Here is a 23,375-nt window from a genome sequence, read left to right as displayed (position 1 = left end):
TTAGTAGTTGAACTGTTTCATAGCTGAGTTTGTTTAGAGTGTTTGCGATAGAGTATGGGTTTCCTAGTATTTTATGAGAGAATTTTATCTATTTTTTTCTTAATATTGTATCTGTAGCTGCTTCCACAATAACTTCAAATTCAGACAGATTGTCCACTGAGCCCTCTATCCCCAGAGAATAGGGCTCTGTTATGGGAGCAACTTAATTTCTTTTCCACAGAAAATAGTGATGGAGAGAATTCATCTCCCTGAGTACATGTTTCATACAGGTCTTCTGCTGGCCCAATGGATGCTGGTATGTGTTTTTTCTGTTTGAAATGTCTTAGTACTAATTTTGATGCTTTTATCTTTCTGATTCTCAAATTCTTTTTCCAGTCTGCCTAACTGATCATATTTTTATATTTAATAAATTAGAGCTTATGATACTTTTTATTTTCTTATTTTAAATACAATTTGAAGGATTCCTTCCTGTTCATAGTAGTCTCCCTGACTTTGCTGGAAGGAAAGTGATTTCAGCTTACTTTTTTATTTTCTCTCCCATTTACATAGGTAATAAACAATTATTATTGTTATACTGATATACAATTATTATGTAAATGGGAGAGAAAATAAAAAAGTAATAATAAAAAGGATTGTTTATCCAGTAGCTTACATGCCTATGAGTATTTAATTCTTTGAACTATCCCTTTCAAATGTCTTGTTAAGAAGCTTCTTCAATTTTGATATGTCCCTTTCAAAGTAGAGCACAAGAAATGTGGATTTTTTGAGATTTGATGCCTTTGTAGGAATGCTGAATAAGAGCACGGTCACAGTTAGAGACGAGCAATTCAGTAGTAATATTTTGATTAGATCCTGCTAGTCATGCAGTATTAAGTCAAGGTTTGTATTTTTGAGTGTGGACTCACTAACCACTTATTCTGTGAAAGAGTCATTTGTAACATCTGACATTTTCATCTCTGCTTATCTCAGCATCATGTTCCTTCAGTCTGAAGGGAAGTAACTGAAGTCCTTCAGTACAACTGCTCTCTTCCTGATTTTTGTCAGAATATTGCAAACTTTCTGGGTTGTTATTAAGAGAGACCCAGTACTACCTCTGTCCAATTCAGACCTGGAATTTCAATCCATACAAACTCAGTGAGAGGTTTCATTTGTTGATTTTATTTGATTCTGATTTCTTGAGTGCTATGAGTTAGCCCTGGACACACTTTATTCTATTATCTCATGTATATTTTCTGCCTTGGTATTACAGTGTGCCACTGATTGTCTCCTGCCTGCCAAGTTTCCGATGTCTGCTAAGTAATTCTTTTTAAATAAGGGAGGACATTCCTGATTTTCTATTTTCTTAACTTCTAAGATTTGTCTGTAAGCATGTGTACTCTGTTTTGTTCCCATCTTGGGAACTTGCTTAAATAACACTGAGTTAGTTTCCCATTTCCTACCTAAGCATTTACATCCTTTGACCAGTCCTTTACTGGAAGACACAGAACTTCCAAGTCTTTCTTTTCAGCAGCATCCCCATTTCAGAGCCAGGTGCTGAGCATTTGTGAAGTCTTTCACATTCTCTGGTTAAAATGCTCAGTTATGACTTTCTAGTTTTTAAGTGGTCAAACTTAAATCACACAGTGTCACTCTTTGTTTGGGACCTGCACCAATGTGCTCCTCACCTTCCTAGGACAGCCAGTGTCTGCCAGTGATCAAGACCAGTGATGTGATGCAGCCCTGAGACCTTGGATCAGGCGCTTGAGAAACAGCTCTGTGAGAAAGTGCTGGGAGAAGCCTTGCTGAAGGGCTCTGCAGCTCTGGAGCGATACTGAAGCTCATGTCTTACCTGTGCTTCCTGCCTCAACAATATTGTATTGCCTTGCCTGGTCCTAGCAGGATCTTGCCTCATCACCGTGTAGTCTGACCCTGGCTACCAGCTCCAGATCTGCTCTGCTCTTTTTCTTTGGGCCTTGGCACTCTGGTTTGTCTGCCCTGCTGTCAGCACCAGCTTCTCATTCACTTCCCCTTAGGGACCAGCTCCCTCCTGCAGCTCCCTGACATCTCAGTCAGATGAATTTCAGATAAAGTACTTCCTTTATTTTTGAACTGTTCTTGGTTTGTAGTAAATTCTTTCTACTTATATTGTCCAATCAAGATAGTAAAAAATCTGCCTTTCCACCTCTTCCCATGGTCCCAAGGAGGGCAGGAAGCATTTTACAAAAAGCATTTTACAAAATACGTCGTGGTTTAGTAATAGTATTCTCCAGTTTAGTGACCCCAGTGAAAGCACGCACCAGGCACTCACTTCCCCCTCCCCTCCCCTGTGGTGGGCTGGAGAGAAGAACTGGAGGCACAAAAGGTAAAGATCATGGGTTGAGATAAAACAATTTACTGGAAACAGCTATGAGATAAGAAAATAAACTGTAACAGAAACAATATTAATAGCAAAAGTGTAGAAGAGAGAGATGAGTGATTCACTTGCAAAATGCTCACTGCAGAGCCCGACCTGACCATGCCACAATATCCCAATCCAGAAGCGAGTCCCTTTCCCTGTCCCTGGAAAATGACTGGAGGTGGTTGTGAGAGGAACGTGATTAATGTGTGAGCAATTTATATTGTGTGTTGTAGTTTTCTAAACTTTTATAAGCTTTTATATAGTTTTATAGGTACTATAAGTTATAAGTGCGAAGATGACTGCGGGTCTCTTTGCTAGAACAAAAGGAAATCAGTGCCAAGAAGAAGGTGGAATTTGATAAAGTAAATAATTAACTTGTTACCTGTTAATAACCAATTATAAATCTATTTGTAATGCATGTTTACATCTGGACAGTAACTTGTATCCAATGATGTGCTTCTTGTCACGAGACCTTGTTTACAGATACTATAAAAAGTCTGAGCTATTCTAATAAATCGGACATATTGTGGACCTCATAGGTCGTGTATGTATGTCTCAGAGCCTCTCCATCAACAGGTGGTAAAGAATAACCTAGAATAATCTCCAGGTCCTAGCCATGCCCCCTCCTGGCTACTGCAGAAATTAACACTGTCCTGTCCAGAACCAGTACAAAATGCTATCACAGAAAGCAGAGTCTTTAGCTTCGTTTGCTTAAATGTTCTTCCCTTTTCTCAGTAGTACTGGTGCACCACAGCCAGTTACCACTTCCCAGCACTTCTTAGGAGCTTATCCAGACTTTCCAAGGGTGCTTGCCACCTGGTAATCGCTGTGCAAGCCTGTGAGCCTTATGGGATCCCAAACCCAGCAATCTATAGGTGCCATGACAGATTATTGTGCCAACATAGCCTTTCTCTTCCTCACTGTTGAAGAAAGAAATTATGTGCAATACAAGTAAAGACTGTCATTCCACTCTTTTTTAATAATTGAGACTTACTCCCTCTTAACAAGATATGAGAAATGTGAATATAAGCCAGTGAGTCCCACTGATTTCAGTGGGCTCTGGCTCAGGTTTTTAATGACGCTGACTGATACACTTTTTCCAGATGCAGTCGTTCATCCATCAAACCATTCTGTTGTTCTGAGGAAATCTGGGATGTAAAGAACATCTGCCACAATGAACATAAAAAGCACAGACCTGCTGTTGCTAATGGGAAGTATTCTAAGGGCTTGGACTAAAAAAAAAAAAAAATTAATTAATTTTACAAGAATAATTACTTTGAATGTGAGTGCCAATGACCCTTCTCACATAAAGCTTTTCCAACACAATCTTGTTTTGCTGTTGCTGAGGACAAAAAAATGCTTCCACTGTTCTGAGAAAAATCTTTGTGGATTGCTATAAAATAAATTCTACTGAAGGGATTTCTATAGCTTCCTTTTAAATTCTCTTTATTCCTTATCTGTAAATAAAAGAAGCTGAGCTAGCCTGGTTTGGATTTGTATGAAAAATTATAATGAAACACTAAAATCAGTAAGCAATAAAGAAAGGAAATAACTGCTTTTAATGTTCCTTGTTAAAATGTAATTGTGACAATTTGCTGCTTTTTCTACTACTTATTTTATCACTGATTAACACAATGTTTAGCAAGGACAGAGAAGATGTCTTTTGTCGTCACAGATTTTATAGCATCTAATCTGTTCTTAATCTGGTTTTGCCAAATCATGCAGATTTTACTTTCTTGAAAAATTGTGAATTTGAGCTGATTTAAGATCCAATTTATTGCAAAAGAAAAGGCATTCAGCTGCCCTTCATCAAGACATATATACAGCATTTTCTTTCTTTGTTAAAAAGGAAAAGCAATCGCCGAGACATGTCTTTGTTAAGGTTCCCTGCTGGTGGCATATGGCAAAGTTACTGGCACCTTGCCTGGAAAGTGCAGCAAGAACTGATAGATCTGATCTCATACTATGGCTGGGGAGAAAATAGACTACAGGAAGGCCAATCTTACAGCCTGTGACCATCAATTGCTTGGCAAGAAGCACAACTTCCCGAAAACAGATGTGGGAAGGTGAACTGATTTTGCAAGTCAAGGGAAGAGATTTTACCATCCTAAGTGATGGCTGAGCCCCCCAAACAGTTCTTATTAGTGCTGGACAACAGAAGCCTCTGTGTAGTTGTGTTTTATATGTTACTTCTAAGTAAAACTTTCAAGGTATTAGCATTTAAGGAATAATAGCATATAAATGCATACAGACATTTAAGAAATAATAAAATAACTATATTATTGCACATAATATTATAGTAATTGAATATTTTTACAGGTCAGTCTCAATTTCAAGCATTTCTTGAGAACTGGGATGCAATCATCCTGCTGCAGAGCTTCTGAAAAAGAGGCAGATTTTCTTCCATGCTGTCATATTGCTTGAGCCAGACATTCAGTGATGACCCATTCAATGTGAAAAGGAGAAACATTGACTTGCTTTTCGTACATTATTTCAAGTTAGCCTGGCAGTACTTAGTTTTGGAGGGTTTAGTGGTATTAAGTGGAGGGGGAATCTATTGTAATTTTGATGGTTCGTAAAACAGAAATCCTGAAGAGACTAGAACAGTTTCAAACATGGATAAGACTTCTAGCAATAAGATTCCACTCCATTATTTCAAGATATTTGTATGATGAACATGCTATAACAATGATAATTTTTATTCTTTTACAGACTATGTACATGTGAAAATTATAGGGAATGGAGTTGATTTCCAGATTGTTTTAAATATTTGTTAAACTTGGGAAATGCAATAAAAATTAAAAAAGATATTTTCAATTACAGTGGCATGATTATAAAGTTTTTTTTTTATGAGAATGTCTGACCACAATGATGTGTCCTTAGTCACACTGATGGTAGGGTGCAGTTTCACATGAAGTCTGACATCTTCCATCCCAATACCTATATCCAGTTCTGTAGTTATCAAACCATATACTGAGCCAGTTTCTGATCTGACAGAAATCTACCCTACCAAGAAGCCCTGTGGTTCCAAGACCAACTGATCCAAGGCAAGCCAGGGACACAGGGTCAGGAACATGAAGGAGAGAGGAAAGCAGGGACAAATGCCCAGCATGCCAGCAATCCGTGTTAGACCAGGGGTGACACACAGGCAACTGTATGGTCAGATCAGCCAGGTCTGTAGTGAGACCTGACTGCAGGTCTAATCTCCCCTCTCCCATTCACTTCTCCTGGATGTTTTTTGCAAGCACATCCTTTATGCTTGCATTAGAAGTGACCTGGAATTGGTCCAGATAAAACTATTTTGTTTAATCTCTTTTGCACCACCTTATGTGAACTGGTACTGGAACAGGAGTACCCAAGGTCAAAGGATGGATAAAACTGTCTCTCTGAGTAGCACTTTCAGCTTACTGTGAACTAAAGCAACTGTGTTACTTTGATCTAAGTGATTCACTACATCCTTTATTGTTCCATGTAATAAAACCATACCTGTCTGTGTTCTCACTAATATTTATTTGTATTCTGTGACTCAAGGTAGCTCTAAAGAAAAAAGATTTGTGGAATCCACAGTGCACAGTCTTTTCCGTTGCCCCTCAAATGACTCTTTCTTCTAGATTCTGCAGTCATGAAACACTACACAAGGAAGTCAATTTAAAAGAACTGTAACCTTGAAAATCATGCTTCCTCCCCTCCCAAATCAAATGAAAGAGCTGAGAAGCAGAGACAGGGAGCAAAAATTCCCACTGCAATGATTTGTTTCTTTAGAAATGCAATATGGATTACTTCTTTTATAACTCATTGCACTGGAATTTTCTGATTTTACAATCACAAGCCATTTCAATTGGGTCAACTTTTAATGAAAACTCATTTCACACTACAAACAAGTATACTGAATTCAAGTTCATTAAGATAGATGGTTCTTTTAAGGACTTACTAATTTTACTTAAGTCATAGACTGGCCTCTTACAGGAATTTTTTTTTTCATTAGTAATGATTCTGCTATGAAGAGGTTGTGTAAATGTATCTCCTATAGGACATAATTTTGACAAGATTATTGCTTTTCAGACCTACAGCATTTTAAATTATGCTTGCAGAAGATACCAATTTTAAAATTCATCCATTCCAATCACCTCTGTTCTACATTCCACAGAGAAAAAGCAAGAGTATTGGGTGCCTGAACACTTTAGGAGTACTACATATGTTTGCTAAGACAGCTCTCCACACAAGTGCTAGTGTTCTGCTTATGTCTCTGTAAACAGGGATGGCAGCCTGAAAGACGTGTCTCTTAGGGGCAGGTCCCAAAGAGGAAAAACAGATGGGCAAAGACAGCATCAATGGAGTAACATCTCAAAGTATACAAGCTTGTAAGTTAGTCAGACAAATAGGTTAGTGAAAGACAGGAGTCAACTTATTTGGACCAAGGATGTTCTGAAACAAGCAAGTAAACAAAACATTCTGTTGTCTTTCATCTGATTTCCTGTGTCATGTAAGGAGAAAACAGGCTTTCACAGAATAAAAAAAAAGTACTTTATGAAACTCCTTTTTAATTAAATATGCTAACTCTTATGTTCTGCCTGTTCTCAAAGAAAAATTTTGATGTCTCAGTACATATAAGAAGAAACATCAAGGCATGCTGTAGTTTTTCCTTTCACATAATTTTCACTTCAGTAAGGAGTCTGCTGTTCAAATAAAATAAATTCCTGCTCAGAAGTCAGATTACAGTTATATATTTCATGCAATCTCACAATGTGAATCTTACAGATATGATGTATCTGTTATTCAGAGGAGGATGGGCTCAGTCCCACATCAAAGAATGTTATCATCCTTCTCCCATAAATATAATAATACCATTCCCTACATTTAAATGAATCTGTATTTAAAGAAAGGATAATATAAGAATGCTACTTCTCAGTTAAGTGGTACATCACACAATTTTTAACAGAGTAGAAGTTTCAAAAAAAAAGTAAGTAAAACTCCAGAGTAACCAAAAGAATTTCTTTCATGCACTTTGGTGATTTATGAGAGAGAGATCATGTGATGCTTGGTATTCTTAGAAACAGAATACAGTTTTGTACTAATCTAGATAAATGCACATACAGACAAAAAATGTCATTCCTCAAAATGTGTGGCAGTTGAGTTAAGAGTACAATGCAGCACTTCAGTCTGCATCCAGGTTGGACATGGTCTGAAAAAGGCTATATTTTCAAATTGAGTACAGTATATTTATTTAGTATTTACCAGAAAGAAGGCCAGCTCGTGTTGGATTTCATATTCTGCTATGCTAGAAATTATCTGCATAAAGTACTAATGATTCAAGCAAATGTGATAATTTGAGATATTGTAAAAGGGCAAGGGCTTGGAGATCCGCTACTTGCTTCTTTACCAGAAACTGCCAGTATGCCCTCCCTTGCCAATTTTGTTTATGTCTAAAGTGTACTTCAGCTGGAAAAGCCATGAAAGGGTTTAAACCTTTGTTAAGATATCAATTGTTTATCCTCATTTATATGCCACTGTCTGCAAAATCAGCCTGCTTACAAAACTCATCAGCCCTTGCACTGTCTTACATCATAGCCCTCATAGGAGGAACCCAAAAAGAATGTTTTTGCACAGTGTGAGAATAGCAAGAAACATATTTTATTAAATGTTCTGTACAAGCGCTCCAGGTCTTACCAGGTTCATACCAGGATACTGCAGATATCCTGGTTTTGCTCTGAAGGCATGAGATTTATCCAGTAACAACTTCTGAAATGCAACTGAAGTCTATCCCTGTGCATCAGCTTTTATCTCCAGCGATTTTGGCAAGGGCCAAAGATGACGTCCTGAATGAGTAATTTATTCTAACTCTAGTTTAGATTGTCTCTGGGAACCACTTGTATCCTTCTACTGCTTTCAGAAGCACAACTTTTTAAACTAAACTCCTAACTTTTGCACTTCTAGACTTCTGTGTAATGTATTGCCCCAGTGCACTGTCATTCACTGAAACACATGTAAAACACAGTCTACACCCATGCTTTTCAGATGGCTCTGTGTTACCCAACAGTGCCAGGTTCTGCAACATAATTCAAGACTCCTAAAGTAATCAAAAATAATTCTGTCATGTGGTACTAGCAGCTGGATTGATGTCTCTTTTCTTGTTGCAATGCACAAAACATACTGGATTTCTCAGCTACCTGAAAAACATTCATATGCAATTTCTATTCAGTAATCCTTTCTACTTTGCAAACACTAACCTTCCTCTAAAAACTACAGCAGAAAAGGAAGGCAAATAATGTTTTCTTTGGAAAGTACATGAATAACATTCTTACTTCCAAAATAGCGGTATCTGTCTTGTTCAGAAATAGCAAGAATCCCTCTTTACCCTTCCTGTAAAAGAAACAAAAGCATACAGCCCTTGTTAGTGAAAGATGAATGAGAATTTTCTCCAGCCTAGGTTTGTGGAAAATAGTTTGATCAGAATTATGTCTCATCCTGTTCTCTAAGGGCTCTATCACTGTCTTAAATGAGAACAAGTTTTGGCTTCCTGAAACTGTTAGATTTGGAAGCCTTATTTTTCTATAAATTTTGGTTCCATTAAAATACTGACATTCTCCATTGAAGAAAAAAATACAGAAAAAAATAAATTAGAATACAAAATCTATTTATACTTTCCTAACTGTGTAATCCTTTGTTGGCACAGATTTTGCAGGTAGTGCCACAGCAGTAAGACTCTATAAATATGCACAGTTTTCATGTTTCTCTGTTATTATATTGTTCTCTTTAATGTTTGGAACACATAGTGAATATGAGGTCTCATGTATCATTCCTAACAGCTGTTGCACAGTCAGTGATACTTTTTGTGTGTGTGTATTTCTACATTTCAGTAGCTGCCTATAAGCAGTTTGCTCAGTTCCCAGACTGTCTGCTCAAGTAGCTCCTGTGGCAGCTGTATCAGTTTCTCCTAAGTAGCAATATGTCCTGGAAAGGGCTGTCAATACCAAACTATTATTTTCCAGTAAAGGAGAATACCTTTATTCAGAGAGAAAACTCTCATCACATTTTTATGAATAATTATCTGATAGCTGATGAAATATAAGTTTTTACTAGTGTGACCCTAATTCTCATGCCAAACCTGGAAATCCATGACTTGTATCAGTGTAGATTCCAAGCATTAAAAATAAATAAATCAATAAATGAATAAATCAATCACTTCAGTAAATTTTGGTAAAACTATATGCAAATCAAAGATTATCTAAAGGCTAACAACTTTTGAACAGCAGAGCAGAAGACTTGCAAGGACTATCTATTTCTTCCCCAGCATATGCAAAAGAAATGTCACAGAGTGGTCCTGGAAGGATTATTCAAGCATGCTTGTCCTTATTCCATACCAGAAATTAAAAAGCATTCTTTAACTTCCTGTATTTGGATGAAAGATCAAATTGAGACAATTATAGGCATTAGAAACAGAAGCAGCTTTAATTTGTCTCCAATAAGTTATTGCTGAGTAGCTGAAGCAGCATTTAGTTAAAAGTAATTTCAGGTACCAATCCTGTTTACATTTTTAGTGAAGATATTGACTTTCTATTGAGGTATTAAACTTATCTTTTATTATGGAGTTGTATGGCTTTTCAAATCAAACACAAGAGCAGCTTATAGGGAAATACAATCCTCTATGGATACAACTGCATGAAAGAAATTATCTATAAAAGGCACTGGATGAGCAACGTTTTTAGGGGATCATTCCAGTAACTTCTTCTGGTAAGATTCAAGTCTCCCAGATGGGTGCAAGCTGTGTGGGGCCTGTATTTCTGCATCCTAACCTTTGGCAGACTATATAATTGAAAATAAAATATATTTTAAATACAAAGACCAGGTGCTTCATTTGTTCTCTTGAACCTAGACATTCTTCTTAGTTTCTGTTTGTAATAGTCATGGAGTGATACTGCATTAAAAACCAACCAACCAACCAAAACACCACATCTGTTTTATAAACATTGGTATTTAAAACCTGAATATTTTCATCCATTTTGGAATGCCTTATACTCTTACACATCTCTATTTCTGGTTCTCTTCCATAACTAAAGTCTTTCATGTTTTATTTTCAATGGGTAAGGCAAACTCTTGCTTGTGACCTGCTTGCTTCTGCAGGATCTCTTACCTGAGTTGCTGCCCAGTGTCTCATGATGATCCAAAAATCTCTGAAGAAAATTTACTGAGCCAGATTTGAATCTGTTAACTGGAAGACATAAACCCTCAATTATGAACGACCCATACAGCCAGCTGGTTCACCGTGAAATACACACTTTAATAGGTTTTCTATGCAAGGAATGGGGAAGAGCATTTTTATGCTCAGAAATGTCCTGCCCAATGATTCTTTTCATACTCTGTATGGATGAACAAAGAACTTCCCTCTAGATTTTTTTATTAAGTTCCACCAATTTCAATTTATGACAGCTGAGGAACTAGGATTTTATAAAAATTATGTTCAAGGACAAAATTTTAAAGGCTTGAAAATACATCCATATATTGCCAGAAGATGCTTAAGTTTGGGAAAGAAAAATTAAGGAATTTTTCTGCTAATTTTATTACTGGCAATTTCACTTTTGCTAAATAGCACATATTCATATAGTCACTCTCATCGTGTAAAGAGTGTATTTATTTTCATTTTAAATTAAAAGCCTTTATTTTAAAGTAAGGATTTATTAGCTTTAGTAATTATAATTACTTAAATGCTGCAGTAGTCTATATAACTGTACACTTAATAAAATTGTAATATTACAGAAGATATGTACATTAGAGCTAAAAACTTTAAGTTTACAAATAGTACTGTAAAAATCCTGGACATAATTTGTATTTTTAATATAAATGAATAATTATAAGTTACATACATAAGTACAAGTGAACTAAAAAAAGGTTTTTCTGTCCTAATAGAGTATTACTCTTTGGCTTGCTGAGCAGATTATAAACTCTATAAAACAATTCTTCCTTTAGTAATAGAATATATAACCACTCTCACCAATTTTTTTTGTTTTGTTTTCCAGATCTCTATCACCTCTACTTAACAGAAATTTTGCTTAAATGGTTGTTACCAGGTTATGCTGCATAACATGCCCCTAAATTGTATATTATTGTGCACTTTCAATGGATTTATGGAGACAGGACTGTTTATCAATCCATAGTTTTGACAGACACAAAGGAGAGAAGTAGAATATTTCTGTGCCATACATTTCAGTACGATTTATTATTAATTTCTTCTCTCTTATATGTGCTTAGTATTAAAATTTCCAGTGGATTTTTTTTCCTTTCACCATAGTTCTCTTACACGCTAGACATATTTTTGATGGCGCTTAAAAAGAAAAAAATCTTGTTTATATCCTTAATTTTTTCTTTCCTTTTTTTTTTCTCTGTAAGCATAACATTTCACTTAACTAACTGTAACATACTGAAATTCTTAATATTTTTGTTTTGCAGGACAGTTACAGTGTTTACACTTAATGGAAGATTTTATCACAGGATGCTATAGTGCAATGTTACTGCCATTGCTTCCACCTCAGTCCCCTACGTTCCTTTCTGCCCTTAGACTAGGGCTGCCAGAACAGAACATGCAGCCACCCTATTTAACAGCCTTAAACCCAAATTTAAGTCAGATGTTAAGGAAGATGTAAGCAAACCACTCCAAATGACTTTGGCAGAAGTCTGCATTCATATATCCTGTTCTGCTGTTGCCCCCTGCTAAGTGCAGAAAACAGAATAGAAGGACTTACAACAGAGGGAACAGACATACAAATGGGAATAAAACACACTGAAGTAAAATATTTTGTGTATTTGTTGCATGTAAGCTAGGCTTTACATTTTTACATATTTTTCAAAGTTTTTAAATATATTTTGCGCTCCTAGAATTCCTTTTCTCTGCCATGAATTATTTTTAAAAGTCCTTGCCTTTTTACCTAATCTGGTAAGTGACACAGAAAATCCTCAGTTTATACATTGTTCTGATTAACAGAGAAATGTCCTGATGCTGTAGGGCAATTCATGATGAATTTAGTTTCTTAATCAGTGACCAACTGGAACATCTCCAAATCGAGTAATCTTTCTGTTTTCCTCCAAGTGAAATATGTAACTTCATATTAACTACAATTTTGTCTTTGTTTCTTTTATTTCATGAACTGACTCTGCCAAACCTTAAGAGTGCAATTCTTCAAATAACCTCTGATTTCATTATGACTTCAGATTCTCGTTTTTCAGGAGATCAGACATGATTATATCTGTAGCTAAAATAAATTGCTTTTAATATAAAAAAATTAAGCACACTGTAATTGATATTGAACACAGAAGAAATCTGCAGATTTCTATGAATCGATTTACAATAACTGTTAAGGTTTAGGGAAGGAAGACTTTAGAAACAGGAAGACCACCAAATACTAAAACAAAGCATCTGGAATAGAAGAAACATTTCTGAAATCAAATGCTCAAATGAGCCTCAGGATAGGAACAAGGTACAACAGCAATCAAAGAGGAACACATGAGAGACAGAAGGCATGAGGTGAGGCTGTACAGAACAAAAGAAAAGAGGAAAAAGTAAATGATAAAGCACTGGAATAAACTGAGGCCTTGGATTTTCAGCAGTGCTGAGGTCTACTGGAAAACTAGTTCCTAAATTCTTAATGGACTGGTTCATCACAAAATCATTCCAAAATACCTGAAGGATTTATGGATTCACTTATTTAAAAGCAGAAACCTACGCAAAAATAACTTTACTTAAAATAAAGGAAGTGATATGTCTAACTAAAGCATCATAAATTTAATTGTCAGGCATGAACACAAAGACACCAACCTTAAGAGGAAATAAATGTGTTTACTTTCAGCTCGAGTAGCTAAGAAACAGATAAAAAAGTGGCAAAATTCTCTACCTTTATCTAATGCTCACTTTCTTTATGGGAATGGATGGATTCTTGATGAGTAATAGAAAATTGTTAGTCTTCAAGTATGGCCCATATAGTGACAGCATTACTATATATTAACCATAAAACTTATATAACTATAGCATAGTACAAGCAGACAAATATGGCAGCTAAGTATGTATTTCTAGGACCCACAGATCCACCATCAAGATTCCAAGAGATGGCTTGAGTTTATGCTCAGAATTTCGCCAAGTGAAACAGTTGAGAGACTGAACTTTTAGCAGTGCTTGCGCTGCACAATATTTAACAATATTAACTCTCAATTTCTAAAATTAGAATGAAAAAATCTGGTTTGGGATTGTTTTAATTCTTTAATTTTTTTCATCTGCAAAATTCATTCCCGTACACAAAATTTCAAGTAAGATAAATAATAAGACACGTATATGAACAACGAAGCAGCTGAGCCATAGAGGGCCAGGCAATAAAAGCTGATGTACACAATGATAAAAATTTATGAAAGCCTATAAAATGCATGACAAATTTTGCAAATTGATCAGGTACTATGCCTCTGTTTAAATTCACAAAAGCACAAGAAGACAGCAAAAAGTATAAATCATTGGGAAAAAAAATTATACTGAGAAGCATATAAAAACCATAATGTTTTTCCTGAAAATATGTGCCCAGGACATAGCCTAGTGGAAATAATGTATCCCTGTTGCTCTTGCCTCAGTGGTGAAGAAAAAGGACACTCAAAAGTGTTCAAATTTCTGCACTTAGCTGTATGTCAGCTGTGCAGAAGAAAGCAGACTGTTTCAATCTGAGGTGAGTTTGGCTGAGCTCCCATACATGGTTTCTGGCTATTGAAAAGTAGTGTCCCCACCCACACATAGTTTCTGGCTATCCATCTACCCTTAGGTCACTCCCTGGTTATCCTGCAGCTGCTTTGGCAACTGTTAATTCCTGCAATCCAACTATATGGTGAAAAGTTCAACTGCCATACTGGGGGATGAGTAACCTTCGAAGTTACTCTTGGAGGTTTCAGGTATTTCTCTTTTATAAAAGAATAGCAGTGATACTCTCATTTTCCATAGGTAAATGTCATTTTCCACCACTTTTAGCATAGGTAAATTGTTCTTGTCATTTTGAAAAAGCATGAAAAGTACTGTTCCCACCACAAAATGAATACTGCAACAGTTAAGAGACTCCTAGAGCTTGCTAGCTATGCTCCTTTTCCGTTTACCAACTCTGACACTAAGGAAACAAGGATTAGGATTGCTTTAGTCCTAAGAAATCATTGTTATAATTTTTTTCTGGTGCCATGTGTTCAAGTTAATGAACAATACCAACTGCCATTTACCTTTTGAGTTACTTTTTGTGAAAGAAATCATACATGGTAGTGGCTGGTGATAATACCCAAAGATAGGCACTAGGTTTCCAACTCTATATGATGCACAGTAACCAAGAAAAAACTAGGGCAGCACTTGGACACAGTACTGTACAATAAATAGCCCTGTTGCTCATTTAGAACTATATAACAAGAAAAATAATTTAATCCACCTCAACTTTGGCCAAAATATTGTAGAACCATAGAATGCACTGGGTTGGAAGGGACCTCAAAGGTGATCTAGTTCCAACAACCCTGCCATGGGCAGGGACACCTTCCATTAGACCAGAGCCCCATCCAAGCTGGCCTTGAACATGTCCAGGGATGGGGCATCCACAACTACTCTGGGCAACATGTTCCAGTTCCTCACTACCCTCACAGTAAAGAATTTCTTCCTAATATCTAATCTAAACCTGTTATCTTTCAGTTTAAAAACATTTCACCTTGTTCTGTCACTACATGCCCTTGTAGACTCTTGCCAGCCTTCATTTTAGTTCCCTTTATGTACTGATGGGTGCTCTAAGGTCTCCCAGGAGACATCTCTTCTCCAGGCTGAACAACCCCAGTTCTCTCACCCTTTCCTCATAGAAGTGCTCCAACCCTCTGTTTATCCTCATGGACTCCTCTGGGCTCGCTCCAGCAGATCCATGTCTTTCCTGTGCCGAGGACCAGAGCCGGAAGCAATACTCCAGGTGGACTGGAGGGGGAGAATCACCTAAATGTAACATCTCATTATAAACCACTTTTGAAAATCAAAGGTCTCTCTCAACACCATATAAGTGCCCAACTTTGGCCACCCTGACTGTAGCAGAGTAATTAACTTGTCAGTTTCATGATTTCACTCTCTGTACCCTTTTCAGGACAATGAAACCGTCTTGTCTCAAGATAGGTGACTTTAAATCACCCCTTTGACTTTTAACCCCAGGTGATGGTGAGCACACAGCCCTCCTCAGCGAGGTGAGCCCTGCGGGGGGGCAGACATGGGAGTGTGTGTGTGCACTCCACACACCTCCTGAGTGGTCCAGGTGCCACAGGGAGAAGGGCAGACACCTCTCAGGAAGGCCGCAGTGGGCTCTAGCCCACCCTGGTTGGGTGGCAGCGGCTCTTGGGCAGTTTGAGGGCAGCGCCAAGAGGGGATCCTGATGGACAACAAGCTGTCCATGAGCCAGCAGTGCCCTTGGGGCCAAGGCGGCCAGTGGTAACCTGGGATGCATTAGGAGGAGCATTGTCAGCAGGTCGAGGGAGGTGACCCTGCACCTTTACTCAGCCCTAGTGAGAGCATATCCAGAGTACTGTGTCCAATTCTGGGCTCCTCAGTAAAACATCAGAGACATCGAGCTTCTGGAGCAGGTCCAATGGAGGGCAATGAAAGTGATTAAGGGACTGGAGCATCTTAAGGGGATGGGCTGAGGGAGTTCGGCCTGTTAAGGCAGGGCCGCGCTGAGAGAGGAACTCATCAATGTGCATAAATCTTCAGAGTGGGGAGTCAAGATGGAGCCAGGCTCTTCCCAGTGCTGCCAAGCAACAGGACACAAGGCAATGGGCAGAAACTAATACACAGAAGTTCCAAATGAGTAGGAGGAACTTCTTTACTGTGTGGATGACCCCACAACGGAACAGATTGACACAGAGGTTGTGGAGTCTCGCTGGAGACATTCCAGAACCGTCCGGGTGCAACTCTGTGCCACGTGCTCTAGGACGACCCTGCTTGTGAAGGGAGGCAGGACCAGGTGACCCACTGCGGTCCCTTATAGCCTGACCCACCCTGTGATTCTGCCAGGGGCGGGCCGGCAGCCCCCCAGCCCCCCAGCCCCGGGGCAGCCCCCAGGCACCGGCAGCTCCGGCAGCTGCCCCACCCCCCTGCCCGTCCCGGGCGGCCCCGGCGCAGGCGCTGCCCGCGCTCAGCGGGCAGCAGGGGCAGTGCCGCCGCCTGCCCGGCTCCCCGGGGTGCCCCATCTGCTGCCTGTTCCCCCTCGGCGCTGCCGGCGGTGCGGGCGGGCCGGGGCCGCGGTAACACTGAGGCCGCACAGCCCAGGCCGCTCGGCGGGGCGGGAACGGGCGCGGACGGCGGGCGAGGCGGGCGGGCGGGCTGGGGGAGCGGCGCCGGGCGATCAGGCGAACGCCGGAACTGCTACATCCGGGCTGCGGCCGCAGCACCTGCCGCGGCGGGGGCCTCGGTGACATTGGGGCTCGGCGGCCGAAAGGGGAGGCAGAGACGACAGCGAGACCTGCGCAGCGCCCGCGGCCACCGCCACCATGCTGCGCGTCATCGTCACCCACGCCAAGAAGCACCCGGCCGTGAGTGCCCGGCCAGGCCCCGGCCCCGCGCCCGCCCTGCCCTTTCGCCGCTCGGTGTCCCCGGCCCCGGCGGCCTCCCCCTTCTCGCCCCTCCGCTCCTGGCGTTCCTGTGCATACTGGGCACCTAAGCGGGCAGGCACGGACAGGTCCCATTTGCCTCCGGTCTGTGCGGCCTTGCTTGTGCTGCCAGGCCCAGGGTGGCTCTGCCGTTGTTCCTACGCATCCCTTTGCCCCCACACCCCCACTCCCGTGTTTTTACTGCATGACCGGAGAACAAGCGGTAGAGGTTGTTTCGGCAGTGGAGGGGCGGATGTTTGTCTCTCAGAACAGCGCTGTTACTTGATTTTTGGTTTGGTTGTTCTGCGTGCAGCGTCATTTTTTTTATTCGTGTTTCTTCGTAGCTGCTGGTGGTTCCTCTGTGACCTCAGAGATGTACCACAAACATGGAGCTTATGCCAGGGATTTAGAGGGCTGTGTGTTACGGCTCACAGTGTTTGAGCTTGTTCTTGAGTTTGCCATTACTGAAATCAGAAACGTTGTGTGTTAATGCTATTTTGATACATTGTGGTATGATATATAATTTTGTTGTTGTTGTTCCAGCTGATCCCTCTGTTTGTGATCATTGGATCGGGAGGCGTTGGCGCAGGCCTGTATCTCATGCGCTTGGCAATGTTCAACCCTGAGGTCAGGTACGTATACTGTAATTATATAGTAATTTGCAGTGCCCAGTGTTCTTGCTGCATGTATTGGACTTCACTGCCCTAATTTTTGTGTTCCTGGAGGCCTTAATGTCTTGGTCCAGTGTTAGTGACACTGTGTGAAGACTGCTTTGATTTGGAGATCTGTTTGTTTACTGCATGATATTTAGAAACTGCTGACAAAAGGCTATGCCTTTTTCTATGGAAACTTGTTTGGATGCATGACTCTAAGGCCTAATAATCACAGTACATATACAAATTATTTTTTTTATTTTGAATATAGTGTGATTCTCTTAATACGGTCTCATATTTTGCATTTCTCTCAATAGCTGGGACAAGAAAAATAACCCAGAACCTTGGAACAAATTGTCTCCCAGTGACCAGTACAAGGTAAAATGAGAAATAGAGATTTTTAGGAAATAGAAAGTCAGGAATGTAGCCTATTTGTTTAGGATGTTTGGTTATGTTAGAAAGTAGCTGAATTAGTGATGTATTTCCTCTGCTGTGCAACATTTGTTTGTTTCTAGAGGTTTGAATTTGAGACTTAAAACTTTCCTAGTGTTGGTTGATAATGGAGTCTGTATGAAAGCAATCATATCTATGTATATACATAAGTGTATATATGTTGCACTCTTAGAAAAAGAGAGGCTATATCTACAAGGAAGAATATACTAACTCATAATGCTGAGAAATTAACTCCAGGGAGAGGGACAAAACTTCAGAAGTTGTGACCTAAAGCTTTCTAAGGTCTAAACTGTTGGCCTTTACTCATGAGAAGCACTGCAAGAAAATGTAAGTGTTTAACAGAAACACTAATTCAGTTCTCCGGTTGATTGTTTGAAAACAAAACAGTTGTTTCTAAGTAACTGGATGCAATAGAAATATTCTATAACTGATATTCAGTTTATTTCATTGAACTAACAAGGAAGCATGCAAAGAAAATTTACAAAAGTCGTGGAATCACAGAATCATTTAGGTTGGAAAAGACCTCCTAAGATCAGCCTTTGACCAAACAACACCTTGTCAACTAGACAATCCTTCCAGTAATGAAATTCTTCCTGATGTACAACCTGAACCTCCCCTGGCACAGCTTGAGGCCATGTCCTCCTGTCCTGTCGCCTGTTGCATGGGAGAAGAGCCCAACTGCCACCTTGCTGCACCTTCCTTTCAGGTAGTTGTAGGGAGTGATAAGGTCTCCCCTGAGCCTCCTTCTCTTCAGAATGAGCATACCCAGCTCCCTCAGCCGCTCCTCATATGGCTTACTCTCTAGACCTTGCACCACCTTCATTGCCGTTTTCCGGACATGAATCATGTTTTGATCATGTTGCACAGGAGTACTGTTTTAGTAGATTGCTGTTAAGAATATTTTAAGATTATTCTCAAGCTACTTAAAAATCAAACCTAATGTATTTTCAAAGCTAGTGTCTGTTTGGTACCATCTCTTACTATTCCAATTGGTGAAATAAGCAAAAAAAACCCTACACTCTGAAATAAAATACGTTGTGGTTCCTTTAAAAGTCCAGGAAGAACATAATACTTTGTTTTTGTTACTGCTTCTGGAATGTGGCTGTTTCTTAAGTATCTAAACTAGGCAAATTCAACATAGTGCGTAGCACAAATTCTTTTAAGGAGTGCATGCCTTGTGGAGCATTCCCCTTCTGCCTTAGCATGCAAACACAGCCTTGGGGTTTGCCATATTTGGGTGTGTGTATCATTGGGGATTTTTTTTTCCAAATCACTGTGGGAAATGAAAAAGACAGATGCTCTAAACTGAGAATCACTGTTTAGTAAAATCTTCTGGTATAAAAAGTTTAACTTTTGAAGAGATTGTTCTTCTGTTGTAAACCTAATTTTTTTATATTAACTTCCTGAGTCTTCTCAAATAAAAGAAGCTGAAGACCTAATCATTACTGTAGGAGTTGCACAGGAAGCTGTAATTTCAGTGTGCTGTAGGCTCTCTTGTTTTCTCTAAAAAAGGTTAAACAAATTTAAGATTGCACATAGTAAAAAATAATCAAGCTAATAGTTAAGGATTTCTTTTTTTCAGAGAAAAACTATAGCATCACATGCTTGATATTAAGTCGTGGGGAGGCTAAAATCTGCCTTTAGCCTGTAAACTCATTGTGCTCAGTGACTGTTATGGTTGTAGTAGGATCCACTTAAGGTAATATAAACTGAGCATGTGATCTGTTATTTTCTTTCATTCCTGCTTGTCATCCTTTGCAGTTCTAGATGCAGCTACTTAAACCAAACTTGTCTTTTGCAAACTTGACTCTAAATGTTCCCTTCTGGCACTGTGTGTTACATACAGCAGTACTGTAAGAAGTTCCTCTGAATGGACTTCTGAGGGTTAAAGAAGAAACACTGTGGGTTTTCTCTAGTTAAAGACATGAGCATTACCTCATTTTAAATGAAGAGCTTCTAATACCGAATGCAGAATTAAAAAATTATGCTCATGTAAAATTTGTATTTATTTATTTATTATTGTCCAGTTCACAGACTCAAAATATGATTTCAGTTTCCTGACATGAGTTCAAATGATGCATATTTTCAGTAAATACCAGGGAAAATGGATAGTCAAGCTTCGTAACTAATTTTTTTTCCCTTCTCTTTCCTAGTTCTACTCGGTTAATGTAGACTACAGTAGACTGAAAAAGGACCGCCCTGACTTCTGAAAACACACTCACGTCCATAAGCTGCACAGAAAGGTCTTCCGGAAGCCGTCCGCACAGTTGTCATGCTTAATCATCCAGGAAATAATCAAACTTGCCTCACGCAGCACTAGGTCATGTGTTTGAAACTGTTTTGTTGAGGCTTAATAAATGTTTGAAACTTGAAGTGTCTGCTCTTTCATTTTGCAAAATGACAATATCCTCCTATTAACAGTTTTTGCTGTATGGTCTGTCAGTAAACAAAAGTGAATTCATGTTTCCTCAGAAAGAAAGCAGAGTTGTTTGGGTGGGCTTTATACTCAGTCTGTTGACCAGAGAAATAATTGCATACTTATGCAGTACCAAATTAGAAGAACTTGAAAGTACATATATAAATACGTGTGTGCATAAAAATATGCATATAAATATTTGGTTTTAATTGCACCTGAATTTATCTACTTCTCACTTTAAGAAATTTTTGTGGCAGAGAAGTCAATGCCAACAAGTCATTATCCAGCAGGGAGGCAACAGATTTTGCCATATTGCTGGAGAGAAGGAAAAAAAAAAAAAGACCAAGGTCTTTCCAGAAGATTTTATTTCTTTTGTTTGTTTTCTGAAGTCAAGCAGTTTTTTTAATAAACAGGAAGACAACTTTCAATACTTAAAAAATTCTACAAACATACTCAAAATTTCCTGTGGATCACAGCTTTAAGGAAGCACACAGCAGGGCAAGGTACAAGTTTTGAGAAGAACTAAAATACTTTTAGGAAGAGCAAAACCTTATACTTCCGTATTTGACTGAGTCTTGCTATGGGAAGACTAGAAGAAAACACCTTGGCAAGTCTGTAACTAATGGTAGATTCTTTGTGCTTTTCAATGAACATCTGGCATTTCCTTGGATAAGGGATGTAATTCTGGACTAAGGCAGAGTACAGCTGTTTGTATCTTGAAACGCTTCAAGTAGACTCTTAAGAATGTAGATAACCATAGGAGCTGTTATAAATAATAAGGACAGAGTCAAGGAAATCAAGGAGCAAGAACTTTCACTGGAGAAGAAAGACTACTCTGATGATTGTAAAATAACATTTGCGAAGACTCCATATTTTATACGGAAAAATCTTGCAGGTAAGTTGATGCGGTTTATTTGGTAGCAGTTGAGGTTATCTTTGCATATACCAAAATGGTGAACTTACGGTTTTCATTTGGTTGGTTGAGAGGCTCTGATGGAGTTTGAAGAAGAAAATGAGTGTTGAGAGAGAGGAGGTGTTTTTAGTGGTGGGCAAAATCTGTAGGTGAATCAAAATATTTTTGGGAAGTAGAACATTTAGTTGAAATCTTAGTTGTTCAGTTTTAAAAGTATGACATGTAAAAGTGGAAGTGTGTTTTATAACGTTCTAATTGGCAGTTCTTTTAGATTTTATATCTTCAAATGCAGATTGTGTCTCTGGTCAATATCCAGGAAGCAAGATGGATTCTTAGGTGAGACAAGGTTGTTCCTTTTGGGCAGGGCTGAAGAGGGTACAGGCTCATGTTTTTCTTAATAAAGGCACCTAAGATAAAATAAATATTCTGCCCTTGACATCTTCAAAAATATTTAACAATTACTTAAGCTATTTAAAGCTTTATGGATTGACTACAAAACAAAAGAGCAATTCATTCAATGCTACTTGTCTTGTTGCAGCATACTTGCTACTAAATATATACAAAATGTAAAGTCTTCAAGGCTTAATCATTCTAAAAGTCATTGTCTTGAGGGGACACTTGCACTTTTTCCTTTTAGGGGTAAACTTTTGTCATGTGTTAGGTAGTAACAGACAATAGTCACCATTAGTTGCCAAACTTGAAACTAATAAAATATCCTAAGAATTTTCTTTCTTTCCTTCTCAATGTTTAATGACCGAAATACCGAGTAGTTCAAAATATGTAACATAGTTTCTTTTTGGAAATTGAATCAAACAAAGAATGCTGCATATTCTGTGTGAGTTAGCAGCTCAACCAATGACAATTTTCATATACTATGCTGTATGCTGCAGCTATTTTTCTTATTGTTGAACCCTCACACCTCTAAGGCTTTAGGCCATGCTACTTACTGCAAGTCTGTCTAGAGTTACTCTGTGAGCAGAAGTTAAGCACTGGCTTAAATCTTCAGCTTTGTGACATAGAAAAATTAGGAAAAACCCCACCAACTTCACTGGTAGCAGTACAGTGTGTGTTCTTCAAATTCCTAAAACAACAGTTCTACAATTTTTGATATTTCATAGTAGACTTACAGATTGATAGAATACCCTAGTAATTCAGTTCTGTGATCTGTTATTAGTTCCTCTTTTTTTTTTTTTTATCGGTTGTGTTTTGTTTTTTTAAACTTACAAATGCACTTTGTTAGTCCCTGGTTCCCTTTTTTTTTGTTTTGTTATTTTTTATATTGTTTTTGTTCTTAAAATTGCAGTCCTGCAAGGCCATAAATTCCTGTTTAGTTTTTTTCACTCTGGGTTTTCCTTAGGGACAAAGAAATCATTTATTCCACTCAAAACCAAAATGCCTGCTTGGATCTAGTTTATAAGTCCTTGGTAGTGGTCTGTCAGTATCCAGTACAGTATCCAGCTTCTTATGTTTATCTTTGGCTGTTAACTTCTATGAAACAATGAAATCCCGTCATCTGTAGGAAAAGTGAAATCCTTCATTAACACCATGGCATGTCATTTTGCTTGAGCAGATGTTGTGTTATCTAAGAGAGACTGATATCCTGCTGTCTTAGTTTTGACTGAGATGGATACAGCTGCTAAATTTCAGTTCGTGGCAGATTTTTTTTTTTTTTTTTTTTTTAATGATCAGTGTGGGCCTGGCCTGCGTGTCCTGTTCATGAGCCACATACAGAAGATACATCTCTTATTTTTTACAGTACAGCATTGTGCCTGCCACTGTCAGATTTCAATTAACACAGTTATTTTGTGCCTCCTTATCAGTGGTCCTGATATGCAGCAGGATGATTAAATCTGGAATTAATTCTGCCCATCTAGGATAGAAAGACTTACAGGTTTCCATAGTTCTGGCACATGAACAAATCCTCCACGCAGCATGTTGTAGGATTTATAT

General features: G+C 38.7%; 1 protein-coding gene across 1 annotated transcript; it reads left to right on the top strand.

Annotated features, from left to right (window-relative positions):
- The first annotated feature begins 16,770 nt into the window (after positions 1-16,770).
- Positions 16,771-20,469, top strand: NDUFA4 (NDUFA4, mitochondrial complex associated). Its single transcript, XM_027911058.1, has 4 exons — positions 16,771-16,933; positions 17,534-17,622; positions 17,961-18,021; positions 20,250-20,469. The coding sequence occupies exons 1-4, from the start codon at positions 16,892-16,894 to the stop codon at positions 20,304-20,306; spliced, it is 249 nt and encodes an 82-aa protein (XP_027766859.1). The 5' UTR covers positions 16,771-16,891; the 3' UTR covers positions 20,307-20,469.
- Positions 20,470-23,375: the final 2,906 nt, after the last annotated feature.

Source organism: Empidonax traillii, unplaced genomic scaffold (assembly GCF_003031625.1).
Source record: "Empidonax traillii isolate 1590-97213 ecotype Southwest subspecies unplaced genomic scaffold, ASM303162v1 scaffold30:size3273891, whole genome shotgun sequence".
Taxonomy (NCBI): domain Eukaryota; kingdom Metazoa; phylum Chordata; class Aves; order Passeriformes; family Tyrannidae; genus Empidonax; species Empidonax traillii.
The sequence above is the reverse complement of the archived record's forward strand: the minus strand, read 5'-3'. Positions and strand labels throughout refer to the sequence as shown.

Bases quoted from the DNA above. Each gene is read 5' to 3' on its own strand.
- NDUFA4 (XM_027911058.1), top strand. From the start codon at position 16,892: ATGCTGCGCGTCATCGTCACCCACGCCAAGAAGCACCCGGCC. The intron at 17,623-17,960 runs GTACGTATACTG...TTCTCTCAATAG, and splicing joins ATGTTCAACCCTGAGGTCAG to CTGGGACAAGAAAAATAACC. The intron at 18,022-20,249 runs GTAAAATGAGAA...TCTCTTTCCTAG, and splicing joins CTCCCAGTGACCAGTACAAG to TTCTACTCGGTTAATGTAGA.